The sequence below is a fragment of the Micropterus salmoides genome, unplaced genomic scaffold (assembly GCF_014851395.1).
Source record: "Micropterus salmoides isolate LMB-PRFRI ecotype aquatic unplaced genomic scaffold, ASM1485139v1 Ms_hic_scaffold_16, whole genome shotgun sequence".
In the NCBI taxonomy this organism is placed as follows: Eukaryota; Metazoa; Chordata; class Actinopteri; order Centrarchiformes; family Centrarchidae; genus Micropterus; species Micropterus salmoides.
The window spans coordinates 20,315,517-20,332,606 of record NW_024040707.1 but is presented as its reverse complement, the minus strand read 5'-3'; the positions used below and the strand labels follow the sequence as shown (position 1 = coordinate 20,332,606).

Here is a 17,090-nt window from a genome sequence, read left to right as displayed (position 1 = left end):
GCCAAAAGGGGAGGTGGGGGTACAGAGAGTGTTGAGCCCTGAGGCAGCAGTGCTGTGCCAGGCTGGCAGGGTGGCGTGTGATGCTGTGCCAAGACTCTCTGCCCAGGTGGTAGAGCAGCAACACAGGCTGGTCTGTTTCTGTGCCAACTCCTCACCCACCCCCACCCAGACCACTGTCTTTTCTGTCTGTGTATTCAAGTGCACAGACACCACTTTCCTCCTACCAACTTCTCCCCTTATTTTTTTCTTGGCTTCACTACACATTTCGGCAGCATTCACCGCCAAACTAAAGGTGATAATGGCCTTTTGTTTGGTGAGCAATTATAGCATGCATTCACTGGTGTACAATGCAGGCCAGATGAGTTGTATGACATGGATTTAAATGCCACAATGAAAATCTGACTTGAGAAACAATTGTGTCATCACATTTCTTCTGTAGTCTTTTTCAGTGAATATAGAACCTTCTGGTGCAGAGGCCCAGCCTAAAGCAATGCGAAGTCCCAGTAGATTGTGTAGACGTACTGCTTCAGTGTAAACTCTTTGAAGGAGGAAGGTAAGAGTGAGTGGGGGCTGGTTCTGGTCCTCTGTGTGTGTGTGTGGGGGGGGGGGGTGTCAGGTTTATCCCCACAGGCAAGGGAGGCCTTGGCCTGCGGCTGAACCTCACACTCTTGACAGCTAGTGGTGACCTGAACTGTGACCCCCATGGGTCACCTCCCCTTCACACACATTCTCCCTCTGCACGTTTTTACAGAAGAACCACAAACACCTGAGGAGGAAAAGGCGTATACAAGTTTTTTGACGCAGGAACTCAAGAGAAAGCAGAGGAATTTCTTAAGATTTATTTCACCTGTGTGGTGAATAGAAAAATAGGATGAAGACAAAACTTTTGAAGGGAAATCTAGAGACCATTCTTTAATTGCTTGTGTAGTTAAAAAAAAAAAAAAAAAAAAAAAATCCATAACAAATTCAAAAACATTTGCATTAAGAGCTTTGTGCCTTTCTTTTCCCTGCAACCAAGAGGAAAAAAAAGTAAAAGTATCTTTGGAATCCATTGTAAGGGCTAATTATAATAATACATATCATAATCTTTATCTACTACATCAAAAGTCCTATAAATATCTTTTTCCTCATATTTATATGCTGAAGTAGCATTCAAGATTGGAGCGTCTTAATATTACACTTTTTTTGAAAAAAAAAAAAATTGCAGAACAAAACAAAGTATGAACAAAAGTACCACCAAAGTTCAGCAAGTCACATTTTTCAGTAACAAAAACCTTATTCGTGCAACTACATTTAACAAAAAGTAAAAGTACCACGTATGTGTAACCTTCAGGATATTTTCACCTTAAGCATGATTCTGTACAATTTTGCATGGTTTTCCTACCTCCCACAGTAGTCACAACACAAGTGTACAATGGCGTAAGTCGTACACATCATGGCCGCCATTGAGGCTTCTCGGTTTCACCAACATTTTTAAGCGTCTGTTTGTCAGTAAATGACAGCTCTACCTGTGTCACCTCAATTACAAGTCCCACCATCTGAGGCACTAGCCTAGCATTTCCCTGTTGGACCAGTCTTTCTCTGAGACCAATAATGCAAAAAGAAGTAGACAATTCCACACATCCGGTCATCTTTGGTATCGGGACAGTGGAATGCATAGTTGCAGTGATAAAGAGGGAGCTGGTCAGATCTGGTGCTGCTCAGCATATGCTTCAACTCCAGCATCTAAAAAAGACGTTTGGCCTCGGGAAACAGGCAAGGAGAAGGAAGGGAGAGAAAAAGGGGGAGAGGCGTCTCTTTTTAATTCCTGTGTTCTGCAGGGCTTGTGGTGAGAGCAGTCAGAGACGGAGACAAGAGAGTGAGCCGAGCTTCCTCCAGCCCAGGAAGGAAGGAAGAGTTTCCGCTAGCGTCTGACTGTCTAACTTGCAAGAATGTTGCATTTGTGGCAGGGCTTTGCTCCCTTTATTTTTTTTTTTTTTTTTGGCAGGCTGTCTGTGACCAGCTGTCTCCTTTTCCTCCTTTTTCTCTTCCTCTGTCTCTTCACGTCTCCCTTCCAACCCAGTTTGTTTGGATTCTGCTCGGCTACAGCCACTGCAGAGGAACTCAGATGCTGATTTGTTTGTCGGATATGGTCCATATCGTCCAGTTGTCTTTTATTCCAGTCCAATATTTTCCCATAAATTTCAGCGTAAAGGTCCCAAGGTGGGGGAGTCAATCTCTCTGCCCCCCACCCCCCCACCCCCCTCTGGTTAGTTAGACGCAGGTCTGTCCTCCTCACCCCTGCCTGTCCACTCCTACGAAGGAGTTTTGGCCTCGTATCTTCCCACCACCATGGAGCCGTTTTCCTGCTTGGGGGAAGAGCACCCTGGGGTGGGCCCGCTGAAAGGAGAGGAGCTGCTGCTGGTGGAGGTGGGTCTGTGGGGCAGTGACAGAGACGAGGGCAAAGGGGTGTCAGATGGCGTGGTCAGAGGGTCCCGATCCCGCTCTGGGGGGCGCAGTATGGCAGAAGGCGGAAACGGGAACGCCAGCGGGAATCCAGTCATGTAGAAAAGTCTGCCAACACGCCGCGCCACCTGAGGAGTGGAGAGGAGACCATAAGACTGTCAGAACAGCCTGTCGAGTAATGCATAATGGACTAATGCTGTTAGAGAGAGAAGAAGAGAGGCTGTAGTCTTTGGGGCTGGCTACTTTAAGGGGAATAGTCTATGCTACGCTAGCAGTTTGTCTTGGGCCTATGGACAGAAACTCATTCAGACACACAAGTCCACTTGATCACACGCAAACACACACGCAGGTCTGTGGTGTGTGTGTACCTGTGTGCGGATCTTGAGCGCAGGCCCCAGCTTTAGTCCCATGGTGTTGAGCAGGTGCTCCTCAGTGAGCAGCGGTAATGTCTCTCCATCAATGGCCTGCTCCCGAAACACCTGGCAGAGACACAGCCGCTTCAGCCACAGCCCCGACATACACACAACACACTCAACCCACAGACCTACACGTTCATTCACACAACCTAAAAAACAGTGGCTCTATTCCAAAATGTTACATACCCATTTTGAGAGGGGGGAAAAAATGAGTTCAACATTTATACATCATAGGGGATGCAGTTGTGGAGACAATGTTGTCTAATAGGGTCTTAAGCAACATTATCTCTTAAAGGATAGGTTCAGATTTTTATCAATTGTCTCTTAATACAATATGCACGTGCTTCTATATACATTGGGTGTTATTGGTCACTAGTTTTTTGCATGGAACATAGATTGTGGATCTTGCCCCCCCCCCACATCTCTTACACTGGCATTAAGAAGGAACCCCTTCACACCACACCCAGCATTACAGCGACTAAAAGCTCTTTAAACATTCATATCATCATGTGAGCCTGTTTTAAGAAACTTGAAAAAAACTACCCTTTTCCTTAAAATGAGCAAATATTTTGCTATGTTCTATTTTGTTAAAGACGCACAGAAATATAGGTAAGATTGGTTCATGTTTCTCAAATGCTGGATATTTCATTTTGGAACAATGTGGCATATACACACACGTACACATTTCATTCACACAAGCTATAGGTGTATACCTACATGCACAGCTAACGCAACCTCATTTGCACAATGCCCACAAATATGGCTGCAATTGTGAACACAACCATTCATGTATCTGCACACATTCACTATAAACTTGAAAAAAACTCCTACCTAAATGTAATGACATGCCCTAAGTACTACAGTGGTGTTGCAGTATGTATTATATCTTGGTCACTGTTCTTCCTCTATGGTTAGTAGTTAGCCTGCCCCTGGCCTCCATCTCCTCCTCTCTCTCTCTTTCCTCACCTGTGTGTATTCAGCACATCCGGCCAGGCTGCTTATGAAGCCACACACGTCCTCCACACTCCACTTGCTGATGTCCTCCACAGGGTTTGCAGTGGCTGAGTCCTCCCCATCCATGAAAAGACCTCCCATAGAGCCTGAAAGAGAAGCAGTGGGTGAAAAGATGTGTCAATATAAAGACCGGGTACAAAGTTGTTATTAAGACTGAGGATCTTGCTGCTGTTGTGTTTTTTTTAGTGATGCAGAACCTGGAAAATGCAGAATTTGGAGACTCGTAAAATATTTTTAGCTGCATTTTAGAAAAATATCAGTGAATTTTCTTTTGTCCTTAGTCGTCAGGAGTTTGAGAAGAAAACCTTGAACAAATAGAGTAATCTTAGTAGTAACGATTAGTTTCATTATCAGTTAATCTGAGGATTAGGTTTAGTTATGTTAGAAAACTGTTAAAAATGCCCATAGAGTATTTTTTCAGCTTCCTAAATAGATATTCAGTGTATACTGATTATAAAACAGAAAAGCTGCAAATCCTCACGCTAAGAAGGTGGAATCAGTGATCATTTAATTGCTGAAGGTGCTCATGGTGGAATATGTTAGGATAAGGTTAGTTCATTTTAGTTTTCTTATGTTTGTATAGTATAAGTTCTGATTGCACCTGTGTTGCTACACATATGGACGTGCGTGTGTGCACAGTATTGTATGTGAACAAACCCCCCCCCCCCTTTCTTTCCACGTGGCTGTGCTGCTGGTGGTGTGCATAAAGGTCACACTGGGGTCAGAGGCAGGGCCCCTAACAGGGAGAGGTCTCCACACTGGAGACACGCACACAGTGACACTAATGGGTTTCACATGTCAGCTTTCGCCCTTATGTGTGTTTGTGTGTGTGTCTGAGTCTCTCACCTGTGTGAAAGTAGGGGTTGGCGTAGGGGAATCCAAAGGGCAACGACTGGGCGTGAAGAGCAGGCAGTGGTGGCATAAACCCAGGTGGCAGGTGGTACTTGACATCAGCCTTGCCCAGTACAGGGGTGAAGAGGTGGCGGCTGGGTGACTCTGTACCTGCTGAACTAGAAGGGGGGCTCAGCCTGCCTGAGCTCTCTCCAGTCTCCTTGGCATGTCACACACTCCCTTGCTGCCAGTCTCTTTACCACTGTCTCTCTCCCTGTCCCTGGGTTTATTGCTGGACTTGGCACTGACACTGTCCTGCCTCTCCTCACACATCTCTGTCTCACTGTCAGAGTCCTTCATCTCCTCATCATGCATCTCCCTGTCTTCCTCCCTTCCTCTGTTCTCTCTTCCTCCTGTGTGATCCCCAGCACGAAGCTGTGTCTGGGGCCCCCTGCGGGGGGCCTTTCTGGATTCAGCATCTTGCCCAGAGGTGGAGCTCTGTGCCAGGGTGTCTTTGGGTGTGGAGGGCCCCCCTGGTTGTTGCTGCTGGTGATGGTGGTTGAGGGATAAGAGGGGCGTGGCGGCCCCGTGACGAAGAACCAGCATTGCACTTGAGCGGCGAGCCAGTTCCTCACGGAGCGGATGGCCCTCTGGGATGTCGTGGAGGCTCCGCAGGGCTGGATGGTCGGGGGGAAGGCCAGGAGGTAGAGCTCCAAGAGGGTCGGAGCCCATAAGACGCTGCTGCTGTTGTCGCTGGTGGAGACTTTCTAACTCTTTCTGTCTCAGCAGTTCCGCCGACATCTCAAGTCTGAGGCAGTGAAACATACAGGGACTTAAACGTACAGGCCAAATGTTCAAAATTTCACATTTACTACTTAGTACAACATAAGCTGCTTGTGTATGTATACAGGAAAAACACATGACTGTCCACAAGTTTGGCTTATCCAAAACAAAATGTCCCACATTTAAGCTACTCTTAACTTTTAGCTACCATTATACATTGCTGCAATAATGACAGTTAATACATTATATTGTAACATTACAACACACACACACACCTGGCCAGGTTCTGCTTCCTCAACATCTCCTGTTGCCGGGCAAAGATCTCTGCTTGAGCTGGTTGAAGGAAACCATAACCTGTCATAGAAACAGCAAGATAATACACACCTGTAAGCAAGAGACATGTAAACTCCCAAATGTTAAAGTGGGGAAATAATCTATACGAAAACATATTAAAAAGTGACCGATGTTACCAAATGGTACTCTGCCTGAAAACACTCATGCAACCTAACATACCTTTATGAAATCTAAAAATATATAATTGAATCCTCTGGTTAGATGCAGAGCCATGGAACCTTCTACGTACCTGCTAAGCTATATGCATACTCACTGGTGCTATGCATTAGCATTAAGCATTTAGCTTTAGCATAATTGATGACTCACCAGGGGCCTGGCAAAGAGCTGAGTGCATGCCCAGGAAAGGAGGCCGCAGGTGAGGTCCTAAGGCGATGTGAGGGGCTGTTGGAGGGGACAGTAGGGGTGGAGGGTGGGAAAGTTCTCTGTGGACACAAAATGAAAAAGACAACATTTAAGTTCAATTTGGATTTCACTGGATTCTTTAAAATGTCAGTAGCATATAGCGGGGGGGGGGTTTATGTATAATGTATGATTCCCTATGTTAAAAGACTAGCTTGAATCATTTTGATTTTCCTCTGCTCTCAGTACGTCAATGCTTTTTCTATGCATGTGTGCATGCTGCCACACCAATGTATGCAGTGTATTTTTATCAGTGGTGCTCCAGAGGCCCTCGTGTCGCCCCAGTGCCTCATCAGTCTTGTCACGCCGCAGCAAGCGCCGCTGGCCATTGCTGTACCCTGGACTGCAGCCTTTGCTTCCCCTGCCGCCTCTCACACACACACACACACACACACACACACACAACTCTAGAACCACACACATAATGAGGGCTGAATGCACAATGCCAGTGTGTCATGCTCCGACAGCTGGGGCAGCCTCTACGTCTTGACCAGGGCCATGGGCTGAAGGACCTTCTAATTAACACTCATCCCTCCACTCTTCTCTCCCTTTTTTACGCCCTTCTCTCTGTCCCCCTCCCTTTCTCCCGCTCACTCTAGGCTGCATTGAAACCGGTGAAAAGATGGAGCGTCCTGCAACCTCTGCTTCTGAAAAGGCCTCTCCATTATTAGCTTCGTCTTTTGTCCTCTTTCAGGGGGAAAGGCGCCTCTCACCTTTCTCACTCTCTCTCCATCTCTTGTTCTGTCTTACCCATCTTTTTTTCTGGTCTTTACTCCCGTCTCTCTACTTCTCTATGACCTCTGAAATTCTATCGTGTTCACTCCTTTCTTTTCCTCCACTTTTATATTTCTTTCACCTCTGTATTTTTCTCTCCCCTCTTCATCACTCCATCTTATCCCCTCCCCTTACCCCAGCCTTGTCTTGCCTCTTTGTATTTCTTTCATTTTCTATCCCACTTCTTTTTTTCACCAATCCTTTATCTCATTCTACCCCTTTCTCTGAGTTTTGTCCACATCTTTTTGCATACAGGGACATGGTTATGAAGACACAGATAAAAAGCTGCCAGAAGAGTAAAGCATCTGCACCTTGACCCTTGGAAAGTGTCAAAGTGCGTATGGGTTTGAGCCTGGAGATGATGCTGCCTGCCCACTCAGGCCCTGGAAACAGCTGTGGTTTCAGAGCTCACTCTCTTGCTTCCTACCCACACCTCTCCTCTTCCTTCCCTTGCTTCTCCTGAGCTAGTGCTATCACACCAATCAGAGCTCAGCTGTGAGCGACTGCCGCTGCACAAAAGCATACATAGGAAACAAGCTGAGGAAAACAACAAAATCAAAACCAACAGTGGGACGCATGCAACCGCAAAATATTGTTTTGCAAACGTGTTCAAATTAGCTAGCGCCTGCATGTCTCCTGCCTCCACTAAATGGTGAGGGAAAAGGGGAGAGGAACTGCAAGGAGGGAGGGCACGCACAGAAGAGCGGGGGGGTGTGTGTGTGTGGGGGGGGGGGGATGAAAACCACTCATCGATCGCCTCCGCCGCTGAAATGTTAATGCTAATCGTATAACCGCTCTCTCCGGCGGTGCCTCGCACTCCAGTGGCAGCTCCAATTAATCTTGGGTGAGGGCTGCGGCGCGTGACCCCGGAGCCGCGAGCCGGGGCCCCGCTAGCCGCTGCTTATGTAATTACACCGCCCAGTGTGTAATCACCTGGCCTAATCCCTCGGGGCTCGCAATTAGCCTCGCGACGCGCAGTTCCACTAGGCTACGCTAAGGCGCCCGCAAAACTCCCATCCACCAAGGCTCCCGCATGCCAAACTCCCATCACCCCCCTGTCTGATATTCCCTCTCTTTCTTCCCCTCTCCCTGCACCGCCTACCCTTGCCTAGCGTTAGCCCGCAGATGAATAACGGTCAATTAAAGCTGCATGACTGGGGCTGCCAGGCGTCTGCGCCGCCATAATTAGGCCTAATCACGGGGAGTAAGAGACGGCAAGAGAGAGAGAGTGTGTCTGACACTCCCCTCCTCTCCCTTCCTCCATCTCTCCCTCTCTTCCTCCTTTTATAGGAGGCAATTTTAAGGGAGGAGTGGCAGACATTAAGCGTTTTGCTCTGGGGCTGTGTGTGTGTGTGTGTGTGTGTGTGTGCATGTTTGTCTGTGTGTTTGCGAGGTTTTCTTTTAGCCGTATCTGTGCATTTTGTTGGCAAACCACGAACATGCTATAAAAAGACGAGGCAAGAACTCTTACCTAGTTTTTGCACGAGACTGCTGAAAATAGGTAGATTCACAAATGCAAGGTGGGCTCATAATTACGCAAAACTATCTCACTGGTCTCTCTCTCTCTCTCTCTCTCTCTCTCTCCCCCCCCGCCTGCAGTGAGGCCAAGGGCTCCTGGGGAATTCACTGGTGTGTGACGACCTGTCAGAGTGGCGACAGCAGTCCTGTCCCGCAGCAGCCCAGGCTGTGTGTGTGTGTGTGTGTGTGTGTGACAGGGCTGCCCTTAATGACGGGAGCGTGGGGGGATTAGGAGCGCCGCGCGGCCGCCCTCGGCTCCTTCTCCGCAGGAACACATTTACACAGGAAGCTCATTAAAATGGATGAGGCTCCCTCCACACTCACTCACTCTCTCTCTCTCGCTCTCCCTCCCCTTATCGCACACTCTCCATCTCCTCCCTCCTTATTTTGGTTCCTATCTCTTTCTCTCCGTCACTACCTCCTCTCGCCATTTCCTCCCTTCTTCTTTTGCTCCCCTCTCTTCACCCCCATTTTAAGCTCCCATGTTTTCCACTTCTCTCTCCCCTTCTCTCTGCTTTTCTCCATCCCTCCTATTTGCCTTGCAGATGCTTGGTGAGCTTAGTGCCATTTAAGGCCAGACAAATGCAGCGCCAGGCTCTAAGCCCATCGAGCGGCCCTAATGATTTGTTTTTAACAATGGGCCCTAATGGGCCCCAGATAATCAATGATGAGGGGTCGATGGAAAGGTGAGCCATGGAGAGAGTTAGTGAGGGGGAGAGCTTCCATCTCTTACTCACATTCTCAGCCTCTCTGTTTTTTGCTTTTACTCACCAATTATCTGGATTTTAATTTTCTCTTCACTTTGCACTTCTTCCACTTTCTGGTCTCGTCTTAATGTTCTCCAGCTTGTTTTTGCAAGTTCTGTATATTTCATGGGGGGGAGGGGTACTTTAGACCCATGTACATTACCTAAAAGTATGTGGACATTACACCCATGTTAGATTGTTGTACATCTCATTCCAAACCTATGGGCATTACCATAACATCCATCCATCCATCGTCCTGTGTACAGGGTCGCAAGGGGCTGGAGCCAATCCCAGCTGACATTGGGCGAAAGCCGGGGTCATTACCATAACAATTCTTTAATAATGTAAATATTGTACATATCCACACTCCTTTATATTTTTATTTATTTATACTATTTTATTTATATATTTCTGTACCTACCTCTTCCTATTATTTCTATTCCTTATGCCTTGATGTGCAATGTGTGCAACTGTGACAAAAGAATTTCCCCTTGGGGATCAATAAAGTATTTCTGATTAATATGCTGCTTTAACAGCCTCCACTCTTCTGGGAAGGATTTCGACAAGATTTTGAACCTGGCTGCAGGGATTTGCTCCCATTCAGCCACAGGAACATTAATGAGGGTTGGCTCTGATGTTGGGCAATACGGCCTGGCATATAGTCTGTGATTCAGTTAATCCCAAAGGTGTTGGATGGGGTCAGGGCTCTATGGAGGTCAGTCAAGTTATTTCACACCAAACTGGGAAATCCATTTATTTATTTATGGCATTGTCATGTTGAACACAAGGAAGCATTCCTGTCACCACTAGGTTGGAAGCACACAACTGTCAAAAAGATAATTTTATGTTCTCACATTAAGATTTCCCTTAATAGGAAGTAAGGCCTAGCCCAAAAATAATAAAAAAGAACACAAAAGTATGTGTCCATATCCTTTTTATACAATCCATGAACATTTGGTGAATGTGCACACGAGTATATACAAGCAAAAAAATCACAGGTCTTTTTTCCCTTTTTCTTGCATTCTCCCGTTTGGTTCAGTGGTTCAACTGACGGAAAGGGCACTTCAACATGTTTTTCTCATTAACCCCTCTTTTTTTTATTCACATAGTGGGAGTGAAAGGGTTAAAGAGGAGGCGGGGGAGGTAGAGTGGGACAGAGAGAGGTAGAGATGGATGGAGCAAGGGAGGCGGAGGCCTAGTTAACTCTCCCTGGTCCTGTGTGGCTAATTACTCTGTGCTGCCGGAGAACAGCCGCGGCTCACTGACTACCTTCACACTGCAATACTGGCCTCTCTCTCTCACACACACACAAATAGCGGACATTCACACAAACAAACCCAATTTCGGTCCACATAGATGAGCATACATGCAGTCCGCCAGCTTGAAACGTGAACAATCAGCCCCCCCTCCTTGCCTCAACACGCACACACAGCATATACACCCCCACAGCCTCCCAGAGCTGCACCACACAGCGCCTGGCCGCTCTGCTTCCATCCCCACACATACCCCTCACCACCCCCTTCTCTGTCTCACACACACACATACCCCCCCCTGCTGCCGCACCGCCGGCCCATTATCGATCCCCCGCCTCTCTCCGCGCCACATAAATAATCGACAAGCAATTACCCGCCCACTCCCGCTGCCCCCGGCTTTGTTTGGGAGGCGCAGGGGCCAGCACTGGGGGGGAGAGGAGGGAGGAAGAGCCGGGGATGCAGGCGTGCAGCTCCACAGTGGTAGCCAAGAGGTTATTGGATCCTTAGTTTAGCCATGTATGGGGAGATGCACATTCACTGACACACACAAACATGCACAGCGGCTCACTGAAAAAGCCAAATATGAGATCAGATCTTGCTGAGGACGCTAATAATGAGTGGAAGAATGGAAAGAAAAGCACAGTGGTGTGGTGATGCAAACTGGCAGGTTGTTCTGTTGTGTACATTGTCAGGTGCACTGCTCACATCGACTGGAGCTTCTTATGTAATAATTATATATATGTGTGTGTGTGTGTGTGTGTGTGCATGTGGGTGTTGGGCTTTATTAATGATGAATGCTGCTGTTTGCAAGCAGGACGGGCTTGCAAGCGAGTGTGTGTTTGCATCTGTGTCTTACCTGTCGGTGTAATGTGCGTCTCGGTGCTGCGGCAGACCCTGCTTGCGTCTCTGGCTGGATGAAGAGGAGCTTCCCGCCGAGGGCAGGTGAGCTTCTAAGGCCGCCGGATTCCTCACCGCTGCAGCCAACGCCTCCTGACGAGCACGCAGCATGTCTGAATAAAAAAAGCAAAGAAGGGACGAAGACAGGGAAAGCACAGAGGAGGGAGAGGGATGGGAAAATAGAGTTGACATGACAAAGATGATGAAGGATTAAAAGTTGAGGCAAAGAGGACATAAAAGATGGAGAAAAAAAAGCAGAGAGGAGGGAAGAATTGAGGGGGAACAAGGGGAGAAAACAAATTTAGTATCCTGCCGCTCACATCTATGCTAAGACATTAACAGAAACGCAGCTTTGTATAGAACATTTGGAACAGAAAATCCTACTGAATATACATTTTACTAGCTCAGAGCGCATGACTTACTTTAAGTGTTGTACATTAGCTGTATATGTGACCATTACAAGTTATCAGGCAAAATAGCAGAAGTGAAGCATACTTTAAAAAGTTGTTCATTGTCCTGTAGCGAGGAATGTGAGGGCTAAGTATGCAGATAGCTCATGAAAACTCCCCTCGGCTCATTCCACATTAATGCTGAAAATGATTGTCATGCATTTTCTAATCCCCATGTTACAGCCATATACACGTACACACACACAGCCACATAAATGCACACACACTGAACAAGGATAAACAAAACAGACATTTTGGCAGAGGTGTATGAAATTAGCACATAGCGCTCAAATCCATCTGTCACACTTTGGAACTGAGCTGACCAGTTTCAAGCAAATGTGTGGAAAAATGAAAAAGCTAAAAAAGATGGCATGAAAAATGACCAGTGGCGGAAGAAGTACTCAATTTTCATACTTAAGTAAAAGTACAGATACCACATGAAAAATGTTACTCAAGTAAAAGGAAAAATCATCCAGTATAAAAAAGCAATCAATCTTTTTAAATTCACTCAAGACAGGTTTGAACACAGCAGTGTAAATTACAGCGAATCACAACAAGGAAAAGGACAAGTGGATATTTCCCATACTGTGGGAGGCTAAGCCCACGTTATTGCTCTGCTGTTGTGGTAGTATCATTTGTTGGAGCGGCAACGGTTCCATTAGGGTCTGAGATGCTTGTATCTGATGCTGGCTGTGCTCATATTGGCTGAGGCTGCTTGTACTTCACCTGGGTCTGTGGGACCTGCTAAAGACATCTGTGCTAGTACTGGGTGAGGCTGGATGTGAATCAACTGTGCTACTGGGTGATGATCCCACATCTACTCTCCTGACAAACATAAGCATAACCACTGTAAATTATAGATATTTTCTATATATTAACGTTATCAGCTGCATCAGGCCCATTCAAACTGGCTCCTCCAGGTTTCATTCAATAAATTTTCAAATATTAAACACTATTTATAAAATGACATGGCTGAATATGTGATGCTTATTTACTGAGATGTGCATCTATACTGCCCAGTCTATCCCTCTTATCAGCATTTTAATACTCAATGTGAATCCACTGTCTTGTTTGTCAATGATGTGCGCTTATGAGGAGTACCATCACATCCTGTCTGGACTGGTCACACAGATGTTTCTTACTTGAATGTGTGAGTTTACTTTCGTGCACGTGCATACGAACGCATCTCCATGCGCAACGCGGTATTTTTTTCCCAACTTCAGTTTATAGAAACAGTGGCCCGTCAGCATTTATCAAACGTAATAAAAAGTTGTATTTCACACTACCATTGTTCAGACACAGACAGGCAAGAGATGCGCTGCTCTGCTGGTTAACAGTGTCACGCAGCTGCACATTAACTTAACATTACTGTTATCTGCTGACATACCTTGAGAGGAGAGAACACAGGTTTACCTGACTGATGTTCCCGCAGTTCACTCTCATTGAGTTTTTTCTCTTCTCGTACTTAGAAGGATAGTCCCTCTTCATCCTCTCATCAAAGTTGTAAACTCGCTTTCACCTTTGACACGAGAGTGAGGCAGGGCCGTCCAGCTCTGTGCGAGAGTGACTTGATTATTATTACTGTGTGTGCTGGTGTCGTATCAGCTGGGCAATGATAATTCCCGCAGGATTGGCTTTATCATTTTAACATTTGTTTTCACTGCTGCTCCACTCAAATGCGCTGCATGCCAATAACAATGTAAGGAGGTCTCATACAGAATGTAACGGAGTATGTGTCGATGTTTGGCTTAGAAATGTAGCAAAGTGAAAGTAAAGAGTTGCAACAACTAAAAATACTCAAGCAAAGTACAGATACGGACAAAACAACTGAAGTATAGTGACGAAGTATTTGTACTTACTTGTTACTTTCCACAACTGAAAATGATGGTGTGGGATGATGTTTTAAAAACACTTAATGGCCGGTGTGTTTTTGTAGGCTACAAGTGGGCAAAAAGCAACTTCACATGTCAGGCACAGAGCGTTTTCACCCCTCCCCATCTACCTTCTCCCTCCATCTCTGCCTGTGTCCTCTCTTTCCACCTTCTGCCCTCTACCCCTCGCCTCATTCCACCTCTTTCTTCACTCATTTCCTCTCTCCCTCTCCCAGCAACCCTGGTTCTGAGAGAGAGAGAGAGAGGCCTCATCATTATCAGCCAGGCCAGGCCACACCAGGAGACATGGCTTCTAATGAGAGAAAAATCCATCCTGCCCCCCCCCCCCCGCTCTGCCTCAATCTATCTATCCTCTCTCTCTGCTCTTCTCTGCCACCCTCCCCACCCCCTCTTTTTTAATTAGACAGATCCCTCGGGAGCTAGGGGCCATTTCCGCCGCCGATACGGGTGTGACGTGTGTTTGTGTGTGTCTGTGTGATTTAGGTGCTTGCATGTGCGTGCCTGACTGCGTGTGTGCACGTTTGTGTGTGTGCTGAAGCAGTTGAGCAGGCGCCGGGGTGGGGGGGTGAAGCGACAGATATTAATGCGGCCTAGCTCCGGTGTATCGATCTGTTTGCTGCGCCAGGCCGCAGGGGACTCGGCTGGCGGCAGACAAGGGTGTGTGTATGTGTGTGTGTGTGTGTGGGGGGGGGAGATAAGGGAGGGATCAGAGGGAACCGGAGCCCTAGAGCGCACACACAAACACAGTCTGTTGTGCACTTGCATACATGGTGCAGGGGTGACAGGGTGGAAGAGCTGACCTCTATGAGTTTCCTGTAGTCGCAATCCCACCTCACCAATTATTTTCTATGACTGGGTCAGTTAAAGGTGTACTCAAGCGATTTAGTATTGTACTTTCATAGTTTTCATAGTACTTTCAAGTTTGGGGACTATCAAGCGAAAGATTGAGGGGAAAAAAGAATGGTCAAAATCGATACTGCAAAGCCAGAGGTGTCCTGACTATATTGCAGCCAAAATATTAAACAAGGAAGAGACCCAGACTCTGGGCTGCAGACTTTAATTGGGATCGAGCTCTAAAAACGCTGAAACCTACACTTCCCATAATGCAACTCAATAGAGTCTTTTGCTCATCTCCCCCTGCCTTGTAAACACCAGTTTGTAATGCAGGCTGTGTGTTAAAAATGAGTAGTCTCCAAGACATCACTAAGTGACTTTGACCAGGGCCGTAGCCAGAAAAATACTGAGGTTGTAAGTACAAAATCTACTAGCTGAACCCCAGTGACCTAGGCCACAAACCAAACTGTGAACATTTATCAAAAAGTCTTAAAATGTTACATTTTCTGAAATAACATCACTGTTAATAAACTGTAATAACTGTTGTACTGTAATAAACATTTAAAATGTTAAACCTTCTTTACACGGTTAGGCTAAAAACATGAAAATCAAGTTTAAAAACCCAGGATGTGAGTTATCAATGGTATCCCTGACTTAGTCGAGTGCCCCTTTAAACCCAGACAATACAAGCTGTAGATAGGCCAATTTATAATTCTCTGTTGAATCTACGCCATAGCCTGATGCACACATCCCCAAAAATGTAAATACATGGTCGCTGCGACGCAGACCACAAGAACTGTGATTGGTCAGCCTGGTACCATTGCGTTTCCTCCAGGATTATGATTTTATCCCCATTCAAATTAGCGGAGGGCTAAATTGTAAGTTAGCCGGCTCGAGTGGCAGAACTCAACGCAGTGGAACATGGAAACCCCACCGCCAGCTAGCGTTTTGGTGGCATGGCTATGTGTGTACGCCGTAGACTTGACGCAGAAGTATAAATTGGCCTATAAATGGTAGAAATTCAAATTTATTTTTTAGTTTATTTTTTAGGTTTTTTCTATTATTTCTTTCATTTCTCCTCTTATTGCATTCTATTTGAATCCAGTCCATGTTTGTAAAACTTTACTCCACAATGGGTCCATATTTTGCTTCCCCCCCTCCCGCTCTCTCTAATTCTCTTTCATGTGAACTGAGAAGACCATGGTCACCTGGGGCTCTACCCTTCTGTGTGTGTGTGTGTGTGTGTGTGTGTGTAGAAAACAGGTTCAGGATTTCCCCCACTAAAACTCTTGGTGTTGCAGCTGCAGGAACACAAGGGGAGAGTCCCTCCAACTGCAAATTAGAGTCCTAATTGAGGACACACAAACACGCACACACACCCACACTCCTTTGCATGAGTTATTTCGGGAGGTCCCAGTTTACCACTCGGACCCATCCTGCTTATCCCTCTTTTGTGCCATCCCATTTTTCTCCTGCCATCATTCCTGGAGTTGGGCCTAAATCCCCTCGGTTAAGCCGTGTTTTTCTCGCCGTGAGAATGCAGAGGACCGCTGCACTGATACAGCTTGCCCGGCCTCATGATGGATTTGGTGGACTGGCAGGTACACAAAAGCCGACATCCGTCCGCTAAAGCGCACCATACACCAGAAAATTAAGTATCTTTTCAGGAAGAGGTATTCAGCCAGTATCACAGGCTTAGCCAGCAGTAAATATGTGGCAAGTTTGTAGCACTGAATGTCTTTGACTGTCTGTACTTTGACCAATCACATGCTGGAGTTTTCAGGCTCTTTGGAATGATGATGATAAAGAGATGTTGAGTACAGCTTCATGTTTCAAATCAGACATAACTGCAGGAGACAAAACAGAAGAACCCCCCTTCCATCCTGCCCCTCCCTTCACTTTCATCTGGATCTCTACCCCCACCTCTCTTTTTCTTTTCTCTCTCCCCCACTCTCCTTTCATCATATGAAGCCCTCCCGGCCATTTCTACAACCCCGCCACTCCTCCACTTCCACCCTCAACTGCATCCCCCCCTCCCTTCTTTTGGTCCAGAGAGAACCTCTCAAGCAGCACCTTGCACCTACACATTCACACAAACACACAGTTCCTCCTCACCCCTGCCTCTTTCACGCACACACGCACTTTAATTTTCTGTGCCCTACACTTCAAACACATGAAAGGATGCTCTGCGGGGACCAAGGCTAAAGGGAAAGTTGGGGGTGGGGGTAAGGAAAAGGAGGAGGGGAGGGAGTATAAAAGCAGTGCTTGAGATGTATAGGAGAGATGGTGGGGGGGGGGGGGGGGCACAGGGGCCGCATTGGAGACCAGGTCAATGTTAAGGGGCTCTCACTGAAGTGATTAGCGTCGGCCTCTCAAGAGACAAAACAGCCGTCACCCTGTCCCCAACTCCTATACTGTTTGTGTCTGAGAGTGTCAGTTTCTTAACAAGCTCCAACTGTTAATTGGAGAAGGGGAGCATGTGAAG

The 17,090-nt window shown here is 46.7% G+C and overlaps 1 protein-coding gene across 1 annotated transcript in view; it reads right to left on the bottom strand.

Annotated features, from left to right (window-relative positions):
* Positions 1–825: 825 nt before the first annotated feature.
* The window catches only part of samd11 (sterile alpha motif domain containing 11), a 53,304-nt gene continuing 37,039 nt past the window's right edge, over positions 826–17,090 (bottom strand). The window contains 8 exon segments of the mRNA XM_038722796.1: positions 826–2,573; positions 2,814–2,924; positions 3,828–3,961; positions 4,722–4,934; positions 4,937–5,514; positions 5,765–5,843; positions 6,150–6,265; positions 11,390–11,543. Of these exon segments, the coding sequence (XP_038578724.1) occupies positions 2,295–2,573; positions 2,814–2,924; positions 3,828–3,961; positions 4,722–4,934; positions 4,937–5,514; positions 5,765–5,843; positions 6,150–6,265; positions 11,390–11,543 (1,664 nt within the window). The 3' untranslated portion in view covers positions 826–2,294.